Source organism: Macadamia integrifolia, chromosome 1, assembly GCF_013358625.1.
Source record: "Macadamia integrifolia cultivar HAES 741 chromosome 1, SCU_Mint_v3, whole genome shotgun sequence".
Taxonomy (NCBI): domain Eukaryota; kingdom Viridiplantae; phylum Streptophyta; class Magnoliopsida; order Proteales; family Proteaceae; genus Macadamia; species Macadamia integrifolia.
In genome coordinates this window covers 3846072-3871620 of record NC_056557.1, presented here as the reverse complement: position 1 = coordinate 3871620, position 25549 = coordinate 3846072, and the positions used below count along the sequence as shown (strand labels likewise).

Here is a 25549-nt window from a genome sequence, read left to right as displayed (position 1 = left end):
GTCCTTGAAACGAGAATTGATAAAGGTGATCCAATCTTTGATATCTTGACCGTGAACTCCCTTGTATTGAGGCGCAAAGGAGATGCTTGCCAGCAAGCAGATGCATGGCTACACTTGAACAAGGCATGTGTAATTGACTCATCTTCCACTTAGCACAAGGAGCAAGTAGCGGTGTCCTTAATTTTACGTCTAGCTAGTGACTGGTTGACCGAGAGTGCGCTATGCCCACAATGACAAAGGAAGATTTTAACCTTTGGAAGCACTTCCATCTTCCAAATAAACTCCCAAAAATTGTTGGAGGTAGAGCTGGAAGCAATATTCAATTGGCTTGAATCAGACATAAAGCTAGTGTAATAAGCTAATTGGACAATGAAACTACCATTTTTTAAGAATGCCCAAGTCCAGCAATCTTCGTGGTACATCAAAAGGATGGGGAGTTTGAGAATTGCTCTAACTTCTGTTGTGTTGAATAGACCATTTAGAATGTTAGTCCTCCAATTGTTAAATCGGCAATCGATGAGGGATCTAACTTCTTGCCCTATTTTCTGATTTGGGGTGGAAGTGATTCGACCATGTGGTAGTGCCAACAACCATGGATCATGGTAAATAGATATGGAATACCCATTACTGATTCTTCGGCAAAGACCCTTGAGCAGCAACTCCCTACCTGATAATATACTCCTCCAGCCCCATGAACAAGACTTTGGGGTGGTGGCCTCAAGAAACTTTGAGTTTGGAAAGTACTTTGCTTTCAAAACTTGGACCCAAAGACTTTGTGGTTCGTTGAGAATTCCCAACATTGCCGAGCTAGGAGAGCTTAGTTGAAATGGGTAAAATCCCTAAAGCCCAATCCGCCTTGTTCTTTGTTAAGGCAAACCTTACTCCATTTTACCCATGAGATGCTTTGACCTTGGCTATTCTTCCACCAGAATTTACGTATCATGTTGTTAAGTTTTTTGCATAAATCACGAGGAAGGAGAAAGATTGACATTGCATATGTCGGGATACTTGATGCCACAACCTTGATCATGATCTCTTTCCCTGCATCAGAAAGGAGTTTATCTCTCCAACCAGTTAACTTGGCTTGCAAATGGTCCGTAATAAAGGCAAAGACTTGGCGCTTTGATTTTCCAAAGTGGGAGGGCAGACCAAGGTAAGCACCATGGGAAGAGACTTCTTTGAGACCTGTAATGGAAAGAGTAGCATAATGGGAGCTTTGTGGTGTAAGTGGACTGAACAAGATGCTGGAATTTCCTTGATTAATTTGTTGCCCCGAGACTTGACAATAATCTTGAAGGATGGACCCCATAGCATTGCATTCAATCACACTCTCCTTGAGGAACAACATACCATCGTCGGCGGATATTAAATGCGTGATAATAGGGCCATTCTTGCTGATCTGTATACCCAACAATGATCTATTGAATAAAGCATGATTGATTGTGCTTGACAATACTTCTTGGCAGAGAATGCATAAATATGGGCTCACAGGGCACCCTTGCCGAAGTCCTCGTTGGGGAATGATACGTCCGATGAAATTATCGTTCACCTTTATGTGGTATTGAATTGTTGATACACATTTCATTATCCATTGGACCCACCTACCTACAAAACTCAATTTTAGTAGTATTTGTTCAAGAAATGCCAATTCAATTCTATCATATGCCTTGCACAAATCTAGTTTGATTGCCATTAAACCGGACTTGTTCCTAGAATGAAGAATATGATTTAGGGCTTCATAGGCAATGTAAATGTTATCTGAAATGGATCGACCTAGAACAAAGGCACTATGTATAGGGCAAATTAAAGAGTGTAGTATGGGCTTAAGTCGGTTAGCAATGCATTTGGTAATTGTTTTGTAGATCACAGAACACAAACTTATGGGGCGGAGATGCCCCATTTCAGTTTGAATTTTCCTCCTCGGGATGAAATTAAGGTTGTTTTATTAAATGCACGAAGCATAAATTCATGAGAGAAGAAATGTTGGACAACTTTAATTACATCTTCCCCCCCCAATTCCCAGTGCAGGTGGTAGAACCTTGCTGGGATACCATCCAGCCCTCGCACCTTATATCCACCAATTTGGAAGACTGCTTTGTGGATTTCCTCCACTGAATAAGGTGCACAGAGTTGTACGTTCAAGTCATGGCTGATAAGAGTAGGGATGTAGGAAAGAATATTACCACAATCGGTCGGCAAAGATAAGGCAAATAAATTTGAGAAATAGGTATTGATGTGGTTTTCCAATTCATCCTCTTTAGTTGCCCATTGGCCAGTGGAGGTTTTGAGCCTGGTGATACGGTTTATGTGTCGTCGACACGCAGTTGCAGTGTGGAAGGAAGCTGTATTGCGATCTCCGGCATAAAGCCATTGAATTCTTGACCTTTGGGCCCAATACACTTCTTCTTGGTGGAGTAGGCATTCCAATTGGCTTCTATATTCATTTTCCATGGCTCTATGGTCATCTGAGGCAACATTGAATTGTATAGATTCCAGTTTTTCTTTAATCTTGTTTATCTCAAAATGAGCATTATGGAACTTGTGCTTGCTCCACTTTGCCAACTTTACACCACAATTACGAATTTTCTTGTGAAGTTGAAACATGGCTGATCCATGGCATGTGGATGTGTGTTAACCACCACAATAAAAGGATTATGAGTTATAGACTCTTAATCAAGCCAAATCTCATGAAATGTGAATGTGTGTTAACTGAGGTGTGGTGTACACTATAGGCTGACCAAAGTGGATGTAGGGGGTCAGGCCACCTACGGATGAGAGTTTTATAGGCTAATTATCTAAACATCTATAAACTAGGATAGGGGACAAGCCAAGCTTTAATTAAAAAAATGTCAATTCCATAAAGGGATCGTAGTTAAGGTCGACTGTTAAAATATGATTGATGGGGTAGTCCGCTACGACGATGACGAAAGGTTCAAGAAGTCTTACTTTATTTGTACTTTATATTGTAGTTCATTATACCTAGTATAGGTTCAAGTCCTGAAGACACATGCAACGAAGTATTCTACTATGTATCATATGCTCAATAATTCGATTAAAAATTTATCAAATTTTTAAACCTGTGGGGGCTTCACTAACTATATTGAATATTTCAAATCTTGTTGGGGATTATTGGAATCTTTTAATAGTCTTGAAAATTAAAGACTCAAAATATTATTTTGTTTCGTCAATGTGTGTGTTGTAGAGGTTTGTCTTTTCCTAATGGGCACCTAAGTGACCAATAGGTGTGACTATTGGAAAGCATGTATGGATGATCAATAGACATATATTATGGAAGAGACGTGACTTTTGAAAATACCCATTGGAACTGTCACTTCCTCTTTTATTTAAAGTAAGACAATCCCTACTTCAAAATGTTTTTATTATTTATTGTCTTCTTTATTATTTTTTGGTTTTGTTTCTATGAACTATTCGGCTTAACCTTACTCTCTTAAAGGATCAGGGTCTATGTTGAATCAAACAAAGATCAATGATTGTTTTATCTTGTAGGTAAAATACAAGAATCTCCAATTGTACTATTGTAGGGGGTATTTCAGACCTTAAGAAGAGTATCTATTTCTGATACGACTCAACCTGTTTGGTTCATTGGCTTCAACAATCGGTGTTGATCTTCTTCAACAATTTATCTTGCTTCAACCAAATAATGCATCTCAACAACATCAGTATTGTGATTCTCAACATCGGGTGCATTATTTCTAATAGGGTTGCGCAAGTAGCAGTGGTTGGGACAATTTACAGGGAGGAACAAGGGAGTAGAGAGAGAGAGAGAGAGAGAGAGAGAGAGAGAGAGAGAGAGAGAGAGAGAGAGAGAGAGAGAGAGAGAGAGAGAGAGAGAGAGAGAGAGAGAGAGAGAGAGAAGAGAGAGAGAGAGAGACATTGACGAAATAAAATTTCCTTAAGAATCATACCAAACATTCTTAAAAATCGAAATGATCCCTAAAAATCAAAATCAAATTCCCGTTTTCATCAAAAGAATAGATCCGTTGCTCATACGATCACCTGATGTACTCTATAACCTAAAGCACAGAGTAGTTTAGACCTTAAGTAGACAACTGATGGAGAGACCATTACTGTAGCCTTCGATTTGGAAATTTGTATTCTTTTTCATTCTTTGATTCCAGTATAATTTGTTGTTTTCTTATCCAGAATAGCAAACAAATGTCCCTCTTGCACAACATGGATGCAAACGAAGGCTTTCTATTCATTGGGTACTTATAATGGTGATTGGATCCATTGTGGTGAGCGATGAGGTGAAACGAGCAACGGCTACTTGAAGTAGTTATGGTAAAATCGAATCTATGTTTCTAAAACTCTCCATCAAGAGGAAGCTGAAAATAGTCTCTATAGAAACTAAAGCCTAAAATAACGTAGGAAATAAATTGAAATCAGAAAAAAATAATCACACAACGAAACACAAAGGCATTGTTTGACAACGTTCCGTTTTTACCGTTTATGCGTTTTCTTCTTCCCATAATTAAAGAAACAACCTAAAAAGCGTTTGATAAAGTTGTTATGTTTCACCTATTTCTAGAAACATAAATCAAAATTTATGCATGTTTTCTAGAAACGAATTTGAGAGGAAAAAAAAAAAAAGACTGTTGTACCCGATAAATCTCTCAACTATTTAAACCTAAAAAGAGGCAACCAAACCCTCTCTCCCTTTTGGGCATTCGATGATACTATCGGGTTTTTTAGTAGCATTATGTCTGTAAAAAATGTTTCAAGAAACAGGTTTATCGAACACCAAAAAATCCATTTTTATTTTTGAAAATGTGAAAACCGTTTCTGCTGTTTCTAGACACAGAATCAGTAGAAACGTTATCAAACGATGCCAAAGATTTGCATAGTTCGACAAGTTTGCATACATCCATGGTGACACGAGATTTTCTTCATTATTAATGGACCCCTCATCCTCTCACCTTTCCCATATTATAGAGAATAAACCATAACCATAAACTCTACCCCAAAAAAAGAAAAAAAAAATATAAATTTAGAAAAAGGTTCCTCTTCCTTTGGGCAACCACGCACCACATCTGGCACAATCCATGAAGTGTGGAAAGTTGGCCCCTACACCCCATGGACGGTGCAAGATGGAGTGGTGTAAGTGGTTACCTGTAGGGTGGGGATTCAGACTCATAAATTTATAGAAAAAACCTTCATAGATGCACAGTACCAAAATACTGCAGGGCCATCAGATTCCTCGTTCGATTTAAAAATGGTAAATCCAATTCGGTTAGACGGTTTCAATCATGAGACCGAAACGGACCGCTTTTTGTAACAAAATCAGACCAATTTTCTACGGTGGGTTTCCGTTTAATTAGTGTACTGGTGTTGACCATCTAAGGCCCATTGTGGGTCCCACATTTACCAATGGTAGAATGCGGTAATTGCACAGTTTGTGGAGTCAACCATATCGAATCAAGAATTCAAGATTGAAGAGTCAAGACTGAAGACCCAAAAATGTGATATTGTGGGTCCCAAAAATTTTTACTGTGGCGAGCGCGCGGGAGTGGCTCCTGAGATGTGAAATTCAAAAAGGTTTCGCGGGAAAACATTTGAATGGGTTCAACAAATAAATGCATGATATAATACAATATTGTGTTCTAAGGTATAGCGACTTATATCCCACTCAGCTCTCAGCTTATTGACTTCTTCGCCTCTTCCCCCTCCGACCTCCATTTTCTCCGCCGCATCTTCAACCCCAACGGAGCGTTTTCCGGCGTATTTTCTATTACTCCGCCGAATCTTCATCCGTCGGCTTACAATACTGGGAAAGAAAAGCCCCAAAAAACCCATTAAAACAGAGAAGATCTACTTACTTAGAAAAAATGGGTATTTCGTATCTTCTCAAATTCATGAAGCCCTTTATCGAACCCGTTCACATTAAAAAATACGCCGGCAAACGTGTAAGATTTGCTTATATTTTTAACCTAATTTTGTTGATACTCCTCTGTCATTCAACAAATTTTCATCCTTAATGATTATCTGTTTTACCGTTGACAGGTTGGGATTGATGCTTATTCATGGCTTTACAAAGGAGGTAGAGTCTTACAAATTTTTGTTTAATTGGTTTTTTTTTTTTTGTTTATTTATTTATTTATTTCATGAATCTGATAGAGTGGGAAATTTTTTTCAGCTTATTCATGCAGCATGGAACTGTGTCTTGATTCTGAGGGCGATGGGAAATCTCGTTATTTGCAGTACTTTATGCATCGAATCAATCTACTTCGTTACCACAAAGTTACACCCGTTGTTGTTTTTGATGGTGGGAACATCCCATGTAAGGCAGACACGGAGAATGAACGACATAGGTAAGTTGTCCCCCATCTTCTCTCTCTCTCCCTTTTGAGTTTCCAGTCTTTGAATTGATTTTCAAATTCATTTTCTGAAATGGGAATTATTTGAATCTTGGGTCGTTTCTGTGGATTCAGGAGAAAAGAAACTAATCTTGCTTTGGCAAAGGAAAAACTTGATCAAGGTGAAGTTAATGCTGCCATTGAGTTATTCCAGGTACTAAGTCTTAACTCCCGCACTATAGATGTTGTTCTATGCTGTTTATGTTTCTGTTCTCCATTTTTCGTTTGAGTAAAGAATGGTTAGGAAAATAAGATGGTGATGAGCTGCAAAGGTTTGTTGTGTCAATTATAATGTAACTGTCGTCCTTTGATGAGCTCTGGTGTGCATGGCACTACCTGTTATTCTTAGAGGGTCTTACTTTTGTTTCATTTACATTGTTGAGGTCATTAGATATGGACAACTTTTCCGTCTACACCCTTTTTGTATAGCTTGTACACTTTTAAGTATGAGAGTTTTGTGTAATATGATTGGCATAAGTTCGACAGACATCTTTGGTAACTGTTTCTGATTAGCTAGTCCTTCCATGATCCTAAACAAAATTCTCTCAGGCTATATGGATTTGTCCAGTCTAGTGTCAGTTTAATTTGTAGTCTTGGATTCATCCCACTGCATTTCTATTTCGTGGCTTTGATGGTGCAGCAGTGGACCCTCCAAAATCCAACTTTGCAACTCATATTAGACTATACAACTCAGCAAAGACATTTCCAAATGTCTGCAGTCAGCTGCATGAACTGTTCTTCTACTCTTCCCTGTCTAGGCCAAGATCCTTGCCTTAGTTTTAATTCATCAAGTTGTATGTCATTACCTCCACCCACCTCTTTTTAGCCTTCAATTTTCCCTTTTAGAATGTTTCACTGGCACACTTTTTTTACAATCATTGGTTTTTGTTAACATGATCAAACTGGCTCTGTTGACATTGGATTGTTAGGTTCATAATGGACAATGTAACATAAAAATATAAAATATTCCTCGAATTCGGTATAAAAGCTATTGTCCTCTTGTTGTGTTGTCATTGTTGTTTTAGAGAACCGCATATTGACATTTCTTATTCTAAGTAATTGCAATAAATTTTTACGTTTGTCTTCATGACATTCAGTCATTTGGTTCGTTCATAGTTATGTGTTTCCCCCTTGCAGAGAGCTGTCAGTATTACTCCATGCATGGCACATCGATTGATTCAGGTTTGCTTTATACTAATACTTAATCCTCTGTTGATTATGCTATTTGGAATGTAGTCTAGTAACGACTTTTTCAGATTCTGAGGTCAGAAAACATCGAATTTGTAGTTGCTCCATATGAGGCTGACGCACAATTGGCATATTTGTCAAGCCTTGAACCTGAAAAAGGTGGAATTGAGGCTGTGATTACAGAAGATAGCGACCTGTTGGCCTATGGTTGCCCCGCTGTAAGTTCTGCAAAACTTTGACATTGACATATGGAGGTTTACCACTATCTTGGTGACTTGCTCTCATCTGTTATTGAAGTTATTGTCATCTTCTTTGATTTGCATTTGTTGGGAACAGATTCTCTTTAAGATGGATCGATATGGCAATGGTGAGGAGATTGTGCTGGAGAAGGTTTTCAATTCTGGCAATGGTTTTAGCCCTTCCTTCCAGAATTTCAATAAAGAATTGTTCACAGGTGACTTCATATTGCAGTTTAGTTCTTACATGATTTTCATATCAGTTACTAACTTATTATCCTACCTTAATCCTTAGAGTACTTCCCCATGGGTTTAATTCTCACCCAACCTTCAACTCAACAATGCTTTATCCCTTTTCAACTGGAGTTGCTGCTCATATGTTCTGCAATTCCACTCTATATTGTGCCACATCATCTATTAATTGTCCTAGCACTATGGAAAAAAATTCTGGAGTCTTTGGTACACATGTTTGGCTAAAACCGACATAACCCCCTCCATTCAAGGAGCTAAATTCTCACTCATTATTCCCCAAACAGGAATGGGACGTGAAGACTAATATATGGCTGTGTTAGCCAAACCCAAAATTTTTGGCTTTTTTTTTCTTCCCTTGAATCTTTTCTGCTCTCTCTCTCTCTCTCTCTATATATATATATATATATAAGACTCATTCTGTTTCCTATTGAAAATATCACATTTATGGGTCTTGATGAATAATGGAGTGCTATTTCTTTCCTGTGTGCTGATTGATAAATAAAACCTCGGCATCATTCCGTTTTTGTCAATTAATTGCTCCAAGCTTTAATATTTTTTCCTGTTTCACTCACCTTGTTTAATTTTTCATTTTGCAGGTGTATGTGTTTTAGCTGGATGTGATTTCCTTCCATCTGTACCTGGAATTGGGATTAAAAGAGCCTACTCCTTGGTTTCCAAGTATAAAAACTTGGACCGGGTAAGCTTAATCTAGCTTATATTAAATGAGCCTATTCATTGGTTTCCAAGTGAAGAAACTTTGACCAGGCAAGCTGACTCTAGCTTATTCTAGGTGAGATAATACAATTAAAAAATAATAATGTTTTCAATGAGAAAATGACTTCCAGAAGAAAAATACAGATAGACAGGAAAAAAGAAAGATTGTTTAATCTGTATTAAGTTCACTTTGATATTTGCATTGACTTTGTATTTTAAGGACTAGTCTAGAAGATGGGATGCTTGGGCATATTCCCATATCGATTAAGTTAGGGACTTTGGATAACTTCATATAATGGTTCCTCTCCACCTAACAACTTAAGCTTTTGGGTTGGTTAATTCAACTTAGTATTAGAGCCATCACCAATAATACCTTGATAGTGTATATTCATGTGTACAACCCAGTTATGAGGGGTTATGTGTACCACTTCTATTGCCATCAATAAGGGTCAAGAATTGGAGTGGGATGATCCCACATTGGTTTTTGGGACTTGGTGTGACTTTATGTACTGGTTGGGCATCTCCACCAAACATTTTTAGATTTTGGGTTGGATAATTAACTTGGAAAGATGTATGCCAGGTTGGGGGGAGAGGAATCTTTTTCAGGGTTTGGCCCCCTAAATAAGCCTGGACCTTGGCTTATACCCTCTTCTTATTTTACTGATCCAATTGGGTTTAAGCTGAAATTTGAAGGCTTTTTGCCTGAGCTTCCTGATGCATGTATATTGGTCTGCATTATGGACATTATAGGTTTTATAAGTAAAGGATGTACACTTTTGCTGGCAGCAGAAAGCAAATTAATTTTAAGCATTTAAATAATAGTAAAAAAAGGAAAAAAAGAAAAAGAAAAAGAAAGAAGCACACATCTTTCTTAAATCTGGCATATATTTGAACATATGAGGTACTTTCTTGCACCTCATGTGAACCTCAATCATAATTTTGTACCTAAAAAAGAAAAGAACGTCAATCATAATTCAGTCTTGTTTCAAATTAGGGTGTATGATGTGTCCTATATTATCTATGAAATATACCATTATAAGAGTTAATAATCAATCTTCCTGTGTATGGATGATATTTTTACAGGTTTTGTCTGTGTTGAAGTTTACTAAGCACAATCAAATGCCTGAAGATTACATAAAGTCTTTTAGAGAAGCAGTTGCTGTATTTCAGCATGCCAGAATGTATGTTAAAGTTGTTTATTTCGAAACTCAATTTCATATTCTCTCCTGTTCTGCCTATAATGATTGTTTCCTCTCTCTTCTTTGTAGATTTGATGCTGGCACAAAGACAATAAAACACATAAAACCTCTACCTGAAAAGATTTTGCAATCTCTAGATGGCAATCTGGATTTCCTGGGACCGTATCCTTCCTCTTTTAGTCATTTTAAAATCACCAGTCTAAGAGTTCAATTAATCCCAAGAAAGGTCAACTTTCTAAATTACTTTATATCTCATCGTGTGGGACTGGTATCTGTTTACAGAGAGCAGGATTGGGGTCCTGTTTTTCTGTGAATTGGATGTGTGGTAGCTTAAATGAGAGTATGGATTTTCCACATGGCATGTTCAGGCTAACGACCCTATTCCACTTGGGAAAAAGTTGCCTTTTCATCTTCTATTAGAAAGTTCTAGTGCTATAATTGTTTATGGGGCTGCAATCAATAAGGACACTATACAACATGCATAGTTCAGGAGGTCCTCATAGATGGTCAGTTGAACCATCTTTGTCAGTTTTCATCTGGTAAAGTGCCACAAATCTCAGATTCCAATATTTTGGTGGCAGAGCAGATACTTCCACCAAAGGAACTATATGAGAGACCAAAGAACATTCTTGAGGGCATTTTGTTAACATCGAAAGAACCGTGATGACATTCGTTCCAGAGTAGTCTGTATTGAAAGATCAACTCAACTAAGCCTTATCCTGACTGAAAGAGGTTTGGCTAAATACATCTAGTATACTTTTAAAAAAAATTAAATTTCTCTCATCTGTGCATTGTGCTCAATATATCGCTTCTTATTGGTACTCTAATGCCTTTATTGTATATGCATTAAAATATTTGATTACGATGCTGCCATTGGATTCATTATGCTTTTGTTTATCCTCAATATGTTTAAAATGTCTTCTCCTTGATCATAAATGAACTTAGAGACATCCCTTCATCAGTAGCAACTGCCATTGCTGAAGGTCGCTTAGATCCAATTACCATGGAAGCCTTTGGTAACTCAAAGAAAGCTAAAGGTTGTCTGGATCCAAATGTAACTCTAGTTTCTGATCAAGTGCTAAGAGCGGAGACCCAAGTGGTGATGTCTACGCAAGAGAGCTGCTTTTCCATATTTTGTTCTTGTGAAACAACAGATAAAAGGAATACAGGCAAGCTTTCTTTTAATCATGCAACTTCATAGTTTATAGAGAAGCTTTTCCACTGTGTTGTGTGAGTTGTCCACTTCTTACCTGTTTATTTGGTAATATATTAGTCATAATGAGACCTCAATTATGTGAAGATTGCTTGGCATGCCAAATGCACTAATCTGGTTCTATCTTGTCTGTGTGCATGTTGTGCATACTTTGTGGTCAGCTTTATTTTTACAATGTTTTAGTCCTCCTGTCATGAACAGATACAGAGCAGAAGGTGACTTTGGATAAGAGGAGCTATTTGAAGGAAGCTGCTGCCCTTGAAAAACTAATAGCCCCTTCAGAATTCCACCAGAAAGTTGATGACATTGAAGAAAAAAGAGAATTTCCAGACAACAACCCCTTCAAGAAAAGAAAAGTTGTTGATTTTCAGTTGGAACAAATGCAAACCACTACCGAACAAGCTTCTAAGGTGATAGATGCTGAAGAATCAGATAAGGTTATAGAAAGAAGAGAGATTCTCAAAAACCCATTCAAGAAAGTAGAACTTGATTCTCAGTTGGAGCAGAGACAGACAACCATGGAGTTTCTCAAAAACTCTCTCAAGAAAGTAGAGTTTCTCAAAAACCCATTCAAGAAATTAAAACTTGATTCTCAGTTGAAGCTGAGAAAGACAACCACTGAACAAGTTTCAGAGGTAATAGATGTAGATGACTTGGATGAGACGAGTGGTACCGCAGAATCTCAAAAGAGTGTAAAGTTTAAGCCTATGACAGTGTTCATCCCTAATAAGAGAAAAGAGGGAAATAAGAAGAGATTAAATAGTAAGATGAGTTGCAAGAGCTCTGAGTGTAAAAATAATAGCATTCTTAATTTCTTTACTCGATTGTAGTAATTATTTCCCATTTTTTTCTGGGTATTTTACATCAGTTTTGACATTGATCTTATAAAGCTTCATTAAAGCTTCACCATTTTTTGCTACCCTGGGTGAAGGCCATGTCAATCCATTAAATGCTGTCTAGGACACTAGATAAGAGCAGATCCAGAGTTTGCTTATTTTCATTTTAAAATTTATTTATTTATTATTATTTTTTAATCTACTATTTTATTGGGAGCCGTTGGCCAATGGCCAGCCTACTAGGCATTAGTAGGGCCAATGGCCACTTACTCCTACACACCCACCCACTCACATATGCATATGATAGGGTTTGATCTCACAACCTTCTCCTTCGAGTGCCGGCTCTTCAAGCAGAAGCTGCCACCATTAGGCTAAGCTAGTGTTTGTGACCAGAATTAGTGCAAGGGTCATTCTTGATTGATAAATTTGAATAATTCCACAATTTCATCTCTTTGACCAATGATTAATTGAATTCAAACCCAGTAGAAGATGAGGTTTCAGAAAACAGAATTGGGTTAGACGAATTGGTCATTTCAAATTGGAATATGGTGAATCCAATCTAGTTCAAGCCATTTTGTTGTTTTGTACTACCGCCAATCTAGTTGAGGTTAGGGTTGTTACTGAACCCTTGGCCCTTTGCTGAACAGTACAATGTAGTTCAGAGAAAAAGGTTTCTGTGGGCGAGTGCGTTTCACTAACCACAGTCCAAGGTTCACGCAAAAATAAACAGCTCAAGGAAAGAGGAACCCACCTAAAAAGGAACCTAGGCTTGCTGGATAATCCTCTATTTCACTAACCAGTTTTATGTTGACTTGAAAGAGAAGTTAGGCAGAAGAATGAGAAACCTATGTGTCTAATGAGATAAGAGAGGCTCCTGGCCCTTTTGAAGGTTCTGTCATGACTTCGACTACATTTAACTGATTCTTTCCCATTGGATGGTTGAGGCCATTCATGAAAATACCTACTACTTCCATTTACAACCAATGGACTGGAAGACACTCTAGTTTGCTCTTTCCCAACAATGGCCAACTTTATAATCAAAGCAGCACTCCAATAATTCCAAACTCAACCTAGCTACTCCCTAGTCCATACACATAGTCACATATGAATGCATGATGCATGGGCCCACTCATGAAGTTCTTAGGACCATCAGTTCAGCTCTTGAGGTGGGCCTTTTCTGAATTTATTAAGCTAGCTCTCTTTGAATTTGGCTTCCCCTATGGAAGCTACATATATGCAAGTATGCAACAAATCTTGCTCAAGGTTTGGTGTGAAGGAGATCAACTTTCCCAATCTTTTAAAGAAGATATAGTCTTTCATTCATGACAGGATATGTTCTTACTCAAAAGTTGTTCTTTTCAAAATCTTCAAAAATCAGTAAAACTAAAGAACCCATTTTGGATTATATGATACTATTTCATTTTTAGTCTAATCTTAGGCAAGCTTGCTTCTCTACTTGGTTATCTGCGTGATAAGCAGATGAGATTCATAGAGTGGGTTTTGGAGTATACTTGGTATGTAGGCATTAAAAAAGAAAAAAAATGTATGGAAGGGGATTAATAAAAGGACCCTACAGTCTAAGTGGGATTAGCTTGGGTATCCTTTTACCTTCTCTAGTTCAACTTTTTATCTACTTTACAGAAGAGAGAAACTTAAAAGTTCCTATCAGGAAGATAATGGGGTTGAGAGATCTACAGTGAGAGTGACATAAGGAGAAGACGATGCCTGCAGTAAAGTGTTTCAATTTTGAATGCTGGGTTCTGTTTTACTACATGAAAGGTATCACCTTTGTCTATGGTAAGTTCCCCAACTATTGATAGAGACCCATGGTTTTAAGTCTACGAAGAATTATCCTTGCATCAGCTACAGGTGTCAATTTCCAGCGCAAATCAGTAGGACCAACTGGTTGACTGAACCGAACCCTTATCTGTTTGGTTATGGTTTGGGGTTTTATGAAACAAGTAGAAACTGAAACCAAAACCAAACCACATTGAGGACTGATGGACTGATCAAAATCGAAACTGACCAAAAAAAACAATGACAGAGGTAGTAACAACAGCCTGATAAGAGCTCCATTAAGCCAATGAAACCAGAAACCAACCGTAATGAACTTTGGCTTAATGATTTGGTTTTGGTTTGACCATTATCAGCCTAAAACCGGTTCATCCTAGATGACATCAGACCGAACTGACCTATTAGCACCCCTATATCAGCCCAAAACACAATTGTCATGGCCCCACAATTAGACATGCACTAAATCGAACCATTTATTACACAGATGCTCTTTTTCAAACCAAAACGAACCATTTATTAAATGATTTAACAATTCCCATTTAAACGAGTCGATTTTGATAAAGGTTTCAATTTACATTTAACACCCTTACCTAAAACCATGGTTGATAGCCCAAAAATTGAAAATTGCCATTCACAGGTAAAGGTTTCGATTAATTCTTGAGCAGCTTGAGGTCAGTAAACTTGAATTAGGCCAAGGTTCTTCTAAGGTTCGTTGAGTGAGGAATTTTTCCTTCATGCTTAATGGAGAGGGACAAAAACTAAATTAAGTTAGGCTAAGGTATGTGGACCTCAATCTATTAAAAAATGGGCCTTTTTTTTTGACCCGGTCAAAGTTTAGATGGGTCCGATTCCATGAGGAGAAATTTCAACCTTTATATGTGTATGTATTCCTCTTGTACTGATTTTTTTTTTTTTTTTAAAAAAGGGTGCTCTATGGTAGTGATCAAGGATTAAAGTATCGGTATCGGTATCGGTCACCGTATCGATCGACCAAAATTAAGATACGTATCGGAGGGTATCGTATCGTATCAGAGATACGCTAAGATACGCTAAAGATACGCACATAAATGGATATGAAACACCTTTTTAAACACTTTTGCATAAAAAATTTGTTAAAAAAAACTATTGATAACATGTATTATGTATAAACACTAAATTGAGGGTATCGCACTAAGAATTCAAGGTTTGTAGTTGTCCCATAAATGTAAAATCCTTGTTCCCAACCTTGATTTCCACTTTAGTTAGAGAGAAATATGACTGGCAGCAACTTTGGAACAAAAACCCCTCAAAAATTCTTGTTTTCTGAAAAAAAATACTCATTTTGGCCACTATATGACCGTAGCGCACTGTATCGGTACATACCGATGCTCACCGATACGTATTGATCGATACATACCGATACTCACCGATACGTACTGATACTCATCGATACGTACCGATCGATACATACAAATACTCATCGATACGTACTGATACATACCGAAACGTATATTTCACATTGATTTTATATTTTTCATAGAGTATCAATACGTATCGATAGTGTATTGGTGCATATCGATATGTATCATAGGATATATATCGATACGAAAGGATTTTAAAAATTTCATGTATCGTATCGGTGTGTATCGTATCGATCGGATAAATTTAAGATACGTATCGGAGGGTATCGTATCGGTATCGGAGATACTTTAAACCATGGTAGTGATCATGGTTAGGGGTGTCAACTAGTTGGGTCGGTCCGATTTTAATCGGGCTTAATCGGGCTTGAAGACTTTCAAAGGCTACACCGTGTCCGCCCATTTAACTAATCGGGCTACCTTAATTGGGCTTTAGTCAGGCCTTAACTGGGCTACGGACATGTTTAATGTTAAACGGGCCCTATTTAAAATGTGCTCTTATATTCCGGCCCACTCATGCAAGCCCAAAAAAATGACAATAAATCAATAAATGATACAAAATATAACCATTATTTAAAATGTGAACATGTCTTTACTTTTTAGTTTTTATTCTTTAAATTGGGGGGTAAAATAGGTATTCTACAATCATTAAAGGGTCGGGCCAAGTCAGTGCACAATAGGCCAGTCTCGGTCGGGCGTTATTCGGTCGATCTCGGTCGGGCACCCGACGGTTCAAATAGCAAAACCGAGACCGACCATTTATAAACGGGCCTGGTTCAAGCCTGACACGTTTAATAAACGGTCTGGGCCAGGCCGATCTATAAACGGTAGGTCCCGATCGGTTTAGTTGGGTCGGGCCACGAATTGACACCCCTAATCATGGCTCACCAAGACAAGTCCCCATATGGCAAGAAACACTTCTGCAGGACCATTGGGCGATAGTGGACATACAAAGACTCGAACCCACAACTAGCCGACTCGAGAGACGATGGGTTGAGGGCATTTTCACTAATAGGATACCAACCCCATTGGTCTCTTGTACTACTGTATAATAATGCATTGCGTGATACACGTTGGGGTTGTAGTTTCTTTTTTATTTTTTGGGAAAAAGAATGTTCTATTGTTTCTATGCTCAGACGCAAGAATGTGTGAAATTAGCATTCACCCCTTGAAATAAAAAATCCATCTATATTGATGTTCTTGTGTGCGCTCTCAGCTTCCCATTGATGCAAGGGCCACACAGCCATGTAGTGATCTCTTGTCCTTTATTTTTTGGGTAAAGATTTTCAAATAGACAATGTGGCCATCAACAGTGGCAAAATTTTTGCCTTTCAAAATGAGTGGGGTGGTCATTTTGCCCTGTGTATGGGTGTAGGGCCATTGACCCAAATTGCCTTAATTTTAGGCTTCTTTCTCCCTTCTTTTTATTGTAGTTCCTCTTGTTGACTTTTTATTTTTTAATCAAGGTATCCGGACCAACTTACTTGCACCTTAAATAATCCTTGGGAAGAAAATAAAGTTAAAAAATGGATTGGGATCATTTCTTGGGTTCCTCTTGTCGACTTATGTGGACTTCTGTTTCAATAATACATGAGAAAATTGAACTCCATTAGTATTTACTTTGAGTTGTATTTGAGGTTCTATTGAATCTAAACCATCACTATCATTTTTTCTGATAGGGAAAACCATCCCTATCATTACAGCATGCATATTCGACACACCCGATTTACCCCCAAAATAATAATAATAATAATAATAATAATAATAATAATAATAATAATAATAATAATAATAATAATAATAATAATAATAATAATACACCATGACCTAATTTTCTATGTAAAAATGACAACTCTACAAACAAGGTAGTATTGCTTTTTCTGTAGAAGCTATCGTTAGCTGTTAAGAGTGCAAGATTGCTGGTCACAATACAAACAAGACTACGCAGGAAAAAAAAAAACAGACATTACCAACTTAGAGATTTCCAAGACCATTGTCACACAATCAGCAAAAAAAAACACAAATTACCTCACTGTTAAGTGCCGAAGCAGCTGATCCTCGGTCTTCAGGTTCAACTGCAAGTAGAACATCCAGGAGAGCCAAAGCAGATGAGGGGAAGTCCTTATATGTCTCAAGAAGACAGCGCCTGTAAGGCTGTTGAGGCTTAAAAACAGTTGCATGCGGCAATTTTGACTTCCTCCAGTATTCATCAGATGGGGAACCACAAAGCTTAAAGATCTTATGCAGTTGCTCTACCTAGTAACAGTGAATATGGAGATTTCCATCACCAATCAAGTCAATGCAATGTAAGAAAACAGAAATCTAATTATTTTCTCATGAATAAATTCTATAAACGGAAAATTAATCACAAGAGCACTTAGATTGGTGCTGCTTATACCACATATATTAGAACACATAGCCCATGCACTAAACAACCAAGAGATTAAAACCAGTGGACCACATTCAGATGGGATATGGTAAAATTAAGATGATAGACCCAGATCTTTCCTGTCTGTTTTAGATATTACCTGATACTAGCCATCAAAATTGCAGCTCCAAATGCTCAATAATAATAATAATAATAATAATAATGTAGCTCTAAATAGATGATTAACATGAATTGATTAATCTGATGATCTTTCAGATCAATCAAAGTTTTGGGCTGGCCCACCCAAAATGGGGCGCTAATGAACGGTATAAGTTAGGGGGTAGCTAATGGATAGGGAGTGCAATATAAATTTCATCAAGCTCATAATTATAGAGGCCTCCATCAAGTACTACAGAAGTGACAGCAGGCTATAAGTTTCTAAAAGTGAAAACAAAAATAAAATAAAAAGTGTAAGCATCCAAGGCACCAAGCAGAATGCACGACTCGTACCTCAGTTCTTCCTGGCATTATAGGCTTCCCCGCAAGCAATTCTGCAAGGATGCAACCAGCACTCCAGAGGTCCACAGCAACACCATAATCCGTAGCACCAAGCAAGAGCTCAGGAGGCCGATACCAAAGAGTAACAACACGGCTCGTCAATGGCTGTTTGTTATCAGGATTGAAGAAGGTTGCCAACCCAAAGTCAGCAATTTTGAGATTACCATTATTGTCAATTAAAAGATTTGAACCCTTGATGTCTCGATGTAGGACCCCACGACTATGACAGTGTTCAAGCCCACGAAGTAGCTGGTGCATATAACATTTAATCTGCAATCAAAACAAGAGTGCCGCATTGAATAGCAAGTGCAGAAAGAAGTTAATATTAGCTGAGTTCATTGAAATTAGGGGCCCTAAGAAAACTATTAGGAATATCACAAGGATGGCGTGTTTAACAGCATTCCAGGACAAGTACCAACATTCACATAGCCAAACCATAATTAGACGAAGTGACCAAGTCACCATAAATTTAGTTTAAATGCTACTGTAACTAGGCCTACCACTTCAGTCACATGCTGAGTGGCACATAAAGAGAGTATTCAGATGTCAAACTAAGGAACTCTAGTAAAATATGTCATTTATAATTTTCAGATTTGTCACTTTCTCTTCTTTGAGGATGTTTTATCCTTTTCATTCTGGTCATTATCTTCTTTAAGTTTCAGAAAGGAAATTTGCAAAAGCTCCAGGAATATAGGAATATATTTAGACAATAAGTGATTAGGATCATTCATTTGATGACATAGATGGAACTCTTGCATGGTTGATCCAAACACAATGCACCATGTTGCAATGTCAACCCATTGTATGTGGTGAACCTAGTGAGAACCTTCAATTTCCTCAAAAGTGCAAAAAGAAAGAGCAGACACCTGTGATTCGGTAAACTTGATACCAGGTGTTGCCGCAAGCCCAGCAAGATCATGCTCCATATATTCGAATACAAGGTACAAGCTGCATGACATACGAGAAGTGACCAACCCTTCAAGCTTCATAACATTTGGATGATCAAGTTTACGCAAAATATAGATTTCCCTGGCCATAAAACGGACACTTTCCGGATCCATATTAACAAACCGAACTTTCTTCATTGCAACAATTTTGCCAGTTTCAAGGTCACGGGCTCTGTATACATTGCTGTAAGTTCCTTGTCCAATCTGCGTAAAAAGGAATTTCATTTATGTATGGAAAAAAGTTAGGTATGAGAAAGACGAAAAAACCTTTTATAATCCCTTTTCTTTAAACAAGATACCAGATTTGTGACATCTCAAAAAGATTGGAGAATGTTTGCAAAACAAAAGGTTCACACAGATCGGTGGCCCAGTCGAGGGATTGATATATGTTCCACTCCAACATTAGTAGAGGTAAATTAATTTGTGCTTTTATTTTCTTTTTGAATTTTTTGTTTGGATGATCAGCCATGCATTCCAATACATGGGTGAGTATATGATTGAAGTTGAATCTGAAATTTCACAAGTGGACTATCCAGACCATCTACTCTCTATCCAACGGTTGGAATTGCCACATCATTATGCCATGTGGCTAGTTGGGTGGGGCACTACAATACACTTATTTACACTAGACTGCGAAGTGGAAATTTTCCCTTCTAACATTCCCAGTTTTTCTAAAATTTTTATGCCCAACTCAATGTGTCTGAGGCCTTCGTTATCAATGAAAGAGTCGACACCAGTAGAATGCCCAAGCCAATCAGCATATGTGAGAATGAGAGATTAGATTATTCAGAATTCTCCTGATACATTATACTTAGGGAAAATTGTAGACTACTGTATAATCTTTCAAAGGATACACTTCTACTACTAAACCTTTTGAGTTTATGTATTCAAACCAAATATATCAAGTACTTGACGATGAAGTTTTAAAAAAACAACTAAATTATTACACTTCATCTGAGACCATACCAAGTTCGCTGGTTTTTCAGGAACATGACTAAGTACACAGCTTCTGAACTTTTACAAATAGCTCAATGTATTGGAGCAACAAATTCGACCATTTATTCAATAAAAATTTGGCATACTAAAGAAAGAAAATGAATTGCAAAGCCTATTCTCTAATTTGCTTCTAGTAGAAAATGATGCATTGCATTGAAACAGTACAAAGTTCCAAGCAACACTTGAGAAGAAAAATATATGAACATCAAAGGTTGTTCGCTATAATAATAAGAGGAAGATAAGAAAGCTTTAAGGACTTCAACATTAAAACCATTTTAGAATAAGAATGGGCCTGAATAGTTTTTAAGTCCGTTCGATGATATTCTAATTGAATATGCACCAATTAAGCGGTTTCTTCTTCTAATAGTGAACCTAAACCTTTGAAACAGTTCCAATCCACGCATAAAAGACTCAAGTTCGCACATTTTAGATGACCTAAAACTTATTATAAACATCTGGTACCACATATATCAATTTATCAGGCTGATCATCAGCACATCATTTCCCACTAAGATTGCACACCCTTTAACAGGAAATAAAATACCATCAGTAGACAGGCTAGAAATTAATCAAAAATACGCTTAGGGGTAGATAAGGTCTAACTAAAGAAAAAAATTAAAAGTGATTTAGTGAAATATTCAAATTTCTCTGGTTATCACTACATCAAGTACTAGAATTTATAATGAATAACTAAGAGTTGCATATGAGGAGGGAAACTCAGAATCAAAGGAGTAAAAATAACAATCTATATGTTGTGAAGGAAAAATAAGCATCAACTTAAAAAACACATATGAAAAATAAACATAACTTACTTTGTCCAACTTTTCGAATGTGTCTGCTCTTCGAGGAGCCCACCCTTTGATAGCCTCTCCTGCCACTGCTGTAAGCCAAGATGGCCAACCTGCAGCAGCATGTTCCCCTGCTGCACCATTGGATATACTAATTATCCTTGACATTGGCAGCTGGCCCCGGCCAGTGCTGATATCTAATGTGGCCCGTCTCTGATGATGGCCTTTTGGTGGTGGTTGGACAACCAATGGTTTCTTTTCTCCTTTATCAGTTGGAATCGGTGGAGTAGAATTGGAATTTTCTTGTTGTGGTGCCTTAAGCAATGCCAATCCATCAGACCCTCCATTACCTATACTCCTAGTCTCCACTACAACTGCCTCTCTCTTAGAGGGAGTAACCAGCCTTTTGGAGGACTTATTAGATTCTTTCTCTCTCTGTACCTCAGCAGGCTGATCGCTAGAGGCCCCTTTTGAGCAAATGCAGCCCATAATTCCACCTCACCTTCTCCTCTTGTCACAGTAACTTCTGGGCCCCTGCAATTCCCTGCAAAATCTCTTGTTATTGCCTGTAACTTCTGACGCATAAAGGGCAGAGATTAACAAGCATTCTTTCCCTCCTGAAAGTCCAATTTTCCAGAACCTTTAGACAACCCGAATCAGCTGACCGTTTCTCTTACAATATCCATAAACCAAAACCCTTGATCCTAGCCAACCACTGAACATTTTTAGTGACCATCTGAACCCCTGAAATCCTCCTCCAAAATCCAAACCTTGCAAATCCAAATTCTATATAATCCAAGACAGCTGCTTTCTTCCCTCTTCCAAACCCCCTAAACCCACCTCAACAACGAAAAGTGCACTCGTTGAAAATCCAAACCCTGTTAGTGCAACAACGTGAAGAAGACTCACATTCTCCCTCCAAATCCAGAAAATGAACTGAAAAAAAAAAAAAAACGAAAAAAGAAGAGAAATTAATGAGAAAGAAAGTTGGAAGGGGAACAAAAGAAAGAGAGGGAGAGAGGGTGAGAGGTCCGGATACCAAAATCAAGAATCTCAGAAACCAATTACCCAATATGAGATCTCCAAAAGCCCAGATCCCCACATTAGACGAATTTGATCAAAACCCACTTGAAATAAATCAAATTTTCAGAACAAGAAACTCCTCCAAGTAAAAGAGGGGAAGAAAAGGAAAAAAAAAAACCAGAAAGCGTCGGACACAGGCCAGAATCCAGCAGTAAGAAAAGGAAACGAATCAAAATCCAAACCTTGAAACAGGAATCCTGCTGAGACTTGACTTCCCACGGCGTGTCGAGACTCGAGATCAGAGAGACCTTTGATTCTTTTGTGTTCTCAATTGGTACAAGCAATTACAGAAGCTGCTAATATTCTATTTTCTGGAAAATCGAGAAGGAAGGAGAGAGAAAAAGATGGAAAATACCAGAAATAACGAAGAATAAAATTTTGACGATTAAAAAAAAAAAACCTCGGAATTTCGAAAAATAATCTCTTTCTGTTTTCTTGGAATTTTTTTTTTTTTAATTCCTTGATTTGAAATGTGGGTTGTCAGTTGTCACAGACGAGGGAGAGAGAGAGGGGAGCTAAGCGAGAGATTTTCGGATCTCGGTAACCCTAGAAATGCGAGTGGCCGAGGGATTTTGGGATTGGACAGATTGGATGGTTATAACAGCATAGGTGGTAAGATGGTCTGGCTTTGGCTGGCTGACCCATGTCCACTCTCTCTCTTCTCTCTTCTTCTCTTGAATTCAAAGAGAGTGAAAATGTTAGAGAGAGAAAATGCTAGAGAGAGAGAGAGGGGAGCTAGATACAGAGAAGCACGGCCTTCCCGTGAAGGGAGGGTCTCTACTCTCTAACGAGCAACGAAGCCTGTGAGGATCCGACACCATGATTTGGCTGATTTGCTGTCCACCGCACGAGTGGACTCTTCGCCCCATTCCTTACGACGTGCCACCTCGCTACGGTAAGTGGGACCCACTTCTTTTGTTTTGGTGCCACATGGCCAACGATGGGTCCCACCTGACTTTATATTAACGGTCCCATATACAGCGATGGAAAGTGGAAAAGAAAATTTATATACTATTTTAATTGAAATAAAAATGTTTTATAAATGAGCGGCCTTTGGAACTCTATATTCAAACTGTGACCGTTGGGGAGATGAAATTCCAGTCCTCCCATGTCATGAAATGATGGTTGATCGTTGGTACTTTGGTAATTAGGATTATTTTTAGGCTTATTTATGTTTCTATTTTTCTTATCAAATTCGAAGGCTTTCGAATTTTTTCCTTCTCTTTTCTTAGCTTCCAAACAATTTTCAAATGTAGTCTTTACAGGTTTGGTTGAAGGGTGACTAGGTATTCCACACGTGACCAAAGTTAACTCCATTGCTCACAAAAGCTTATCAAGTGGGATAAAAATGTGGAATATTTATCTCATCACATTAGGTGTGTAAAGATTATTACAAAAATGGCATGAGACATATTTTTCTCCTTTTCTCCATGTTGACATGATCAATTAATATTTTAATCAATTTTTTTTAATATGATAAACATACATATCATACAGATGCTATCCATATAATACATGAGCTAATTTGATATTGTTTTTAAAATTTTAATTTATAAAAAAGATTTACTGATGCAACTTAAAAAAGAGGAATCAAAATAAACTAAAAGGGAAAAAGAACCTTGCTGGTATGGTGTCGCTTGGACATAGCCACTGAAAGGTGTCACTTAGTCATAGCCACTATTTTCAGGTAAGAAATTGGTCACACTACAAGAAAAGAGGGCATTTGCAACACTTTTTTGGCGACAGACAAAATTTATATCCCCTTAACAAATTATTTGGGACGGATATAATTCTGTCGCTACATATTTAGCAGTTGGGACAGATATCTTACTGTCACAACCTTTGAGACGGAAATTTCTGTCGCTACTGGGATTGAATTTTACATCTATTACAACGGATTACTTTCTGTCCCTAAATAAACTATTCGCGACGGATACAATTCTGTCGCAATATATGGGACAGAAATATTACCGTCTCAATATTTGAGACGGAATTTTTCCATCGCTATTATGATTGAATTTTACATCTATTATAACGGATTACTTTCTGTCCCTAAATAAACCATTCGAGACGGAAAAAGTTATGTCGCAATATATGGGACAGAAATATTACCGTCCCAATATTTGAGGCGGAAATTTTCCATCGCTATCATGATTAAATATTACATCTATTACAACGGATTGCTTTCTGTCCCTTAAATAAACCATTCGAGATGGATACAGTTCTGTCGCAATATATGGGACAGAAATATTACCGTCCCAATATTTGAGATGGAATTTTTCCATCGCTATTATGATTAAATTTTATATCTACTACAATGAATTTTAATTGAATTTATATCTATTACCATGGATTTTTTCCGTCTCTAAAAAAATCATTTGAGATAGAAATAGTTCCATTGCTACATATCTTATAGTATAACACAAAATAAAATGCGTTAAATTTGAAAAAAAAAATATTTATCATTAGAGACGGAAATTTTCTATCGCAAAATTGGGGATGGATAACTATCTGTCCCTAAATTAAAGAAATTTTCAAATATGCGCACTCAAATATCTAAATCACGTTACATTCAAACAAATCAAAATCTAGATGATTACTTCAATACATATTTATCATTGAAGACGAATATTTTCCGTTGCAAAATTGGAGACAGATAATTAGTTGTCCCAAAATTAAAGAAATTATTCCTCCAACATCTGAGCCCTAATTCCCTTCCCACTTGCTGCGCGCTCAAATCACTCCAAAATCCCTTTTCGTATCAATGCTTTCTCTCTTCTCTACAAACCCTCATCTCTCTGAATTCCCATGTTGCTGAGATTTAGGACATCCTTTACCTTCGCATTCACTGATTCAAGAGGGGAAGGAGGCAAGAATCGAGAAGGAGAAGAAGGATCTACGCAGGAGAAGGTTTCAAGAGAGAGAGAGAGAGAGAGAGACATCCCAGGAGAAGGGGTTTCAGAGAGAGAGAGTGATCACAGAAGAAGGGGATTCAGAGAGAAGGAGATCACAGGATAAGGGGTTTCAAAGAGAAGAAAGATAGCTGAGAGAGAGAGAAGGTTCCAGGGAGAAAAATCGCAGGTTAAAGGTGAGGGAACCTGTCACACCCCGTTCACACTGAACCGGGCCAGTGACCGAGTTAACACCGGTTAACCCAAACCTGCCAAGATCATCAGATACTGTATTCCACCACAGCATACACATAACTGATATAACCTCATCAGATCAGCGGAAGACTAAGTTTTACCTGTGAATAATCCCATATTACTTGATACCCGGATAATGATACAATAATTATATACATTTGGGCCTGAAGGCATGATATATACACAAAAAGAATAAAATTCAATTATTAGGTACGTAAGGAAATCCACAAAAACAACCAGAGTACACAGCTCGGCTCGGTATCAAGGTTAGAGCTCAGCTCGGCATCAAGGGTTGAGCCCAGCTCGGCATCACGTAGTAGAGATCAGCTCGGCCTCAGAAGTGGAGCTCAACACGGCCTCAGAACTTCTGTCCCACAGCACAACTCTCGCACGAGCAGTCGGTGCCGTGCTCTAACTCCTCAGGGGTCCACCAGTCCTCTTCAGGAAACTCGACTGTGGG

The 25549-nt window shown here is 37.9% G+C and overlaps 2 protein-coding genes across 2 annotated transcripts; one reads left to right on the top strand and one right to left on the bottom strand.

Annotated features, from left to right (window-relative positions):
• The first annotated feature begins 5637 nt into the window (after nucleotides 1-5637).
• On the top strand, nucleotides 5638-12043 carry LOC122074912 (exonuclease 1). The gene is made up of 12 exons (XM_042639912.1): nucleotides 5638-5924; nucleotides 6022-6058; nucleotides 6155-6329; nucleotides 6450-6528; nucleotides 7512-7556; nucleotides 7631-7780; nucleotides 7899-8016; nucleotides 8647-8747; nucleotides 9848-9945; nucleotides 10033-10125; nucleotides 10909-11132; nucleotides 11378-12043. Exons 1-12 carry the CDS (start codon nucleotides 5847-5849, stop codon nucleotides 12004-12006), a joined length of 1827 nt encoding a protein of 608 aa, XP_042495846.1. The 5' UTR covers nucleotides 5638-5846; the 3' UTR covers nucleotides 12007-12043.
• Nucleotides 12044-17207: 5164 nt separating this feature from the next.
• LOC122079599 (probable serine/threonine-protein kinase At1g09600) lies at nucleotides 17208-22702 on the bottom strand. Its single transcript, XM_042646205.1, has 5 exons — nucleotides 22126-22702; nucleotides 20885-21796; nucleotides 18996-19280; nucleotides 18082-18399; nucleotides 17208-17459 (listed from the first exon to the last, which is right to left on the bottom strand). Exons 2-5 carry the CDS (start codon nucleotides 21347-21349, stop codon nucleotides 17208-17210), a joined length of 1320 nt encoding a protein of 439 aa, XP_042502139.1. The 5' UTR covers nucleotides 21350-21796; nucleotides 22126-22702.
• Nucleotides 22703-25549: the final 2847 nt, after the last annotated feature.

Coding starts and splice junctions, on each gene's coding strand:
- LOC122074912 (XM_042639912.1), top strand. CDS start 5,847: ATGGGTATTTCGTATCTTCTCAAATTCATGAAGCCCTTTATCGAACCC. Junction 6,330..6,449: donor ACGGAGAATGAACGACATAG/GTAAGTTGTCCC, acceptor CTGTGGATTCAG/GAGAAAAGAAACTAATCTTG. Junction 8,748..9,847: donor AGTATAAAAACTTGGACCGG/GTAAGCTTAATC, acceptor ATATTTTTACAG/GTTTTGTCTGTGTTGAAGTT.
- LOC122079599 (XM_042646205.1), bottom strand. CDS start 21,349: ATGGGCTGCATTTGCTCAAAAGGGGCCTCTAGCGATCAGCCTGCTGAG. Junction 19,281..20,884: donor CATTCGAAAAGTTGGACAAA/GTAAGTTATGTT, acceptor CTTTTTACGCAG/ATTGGACAAGGAACTTACAG. Junction 18,400..18,995: donor TCAAGTTTACCGAATCACAG/GTGTCTGCTCTT, acceptor TTTTGATTGCAG/ATTAAATGTTATATGCACCA.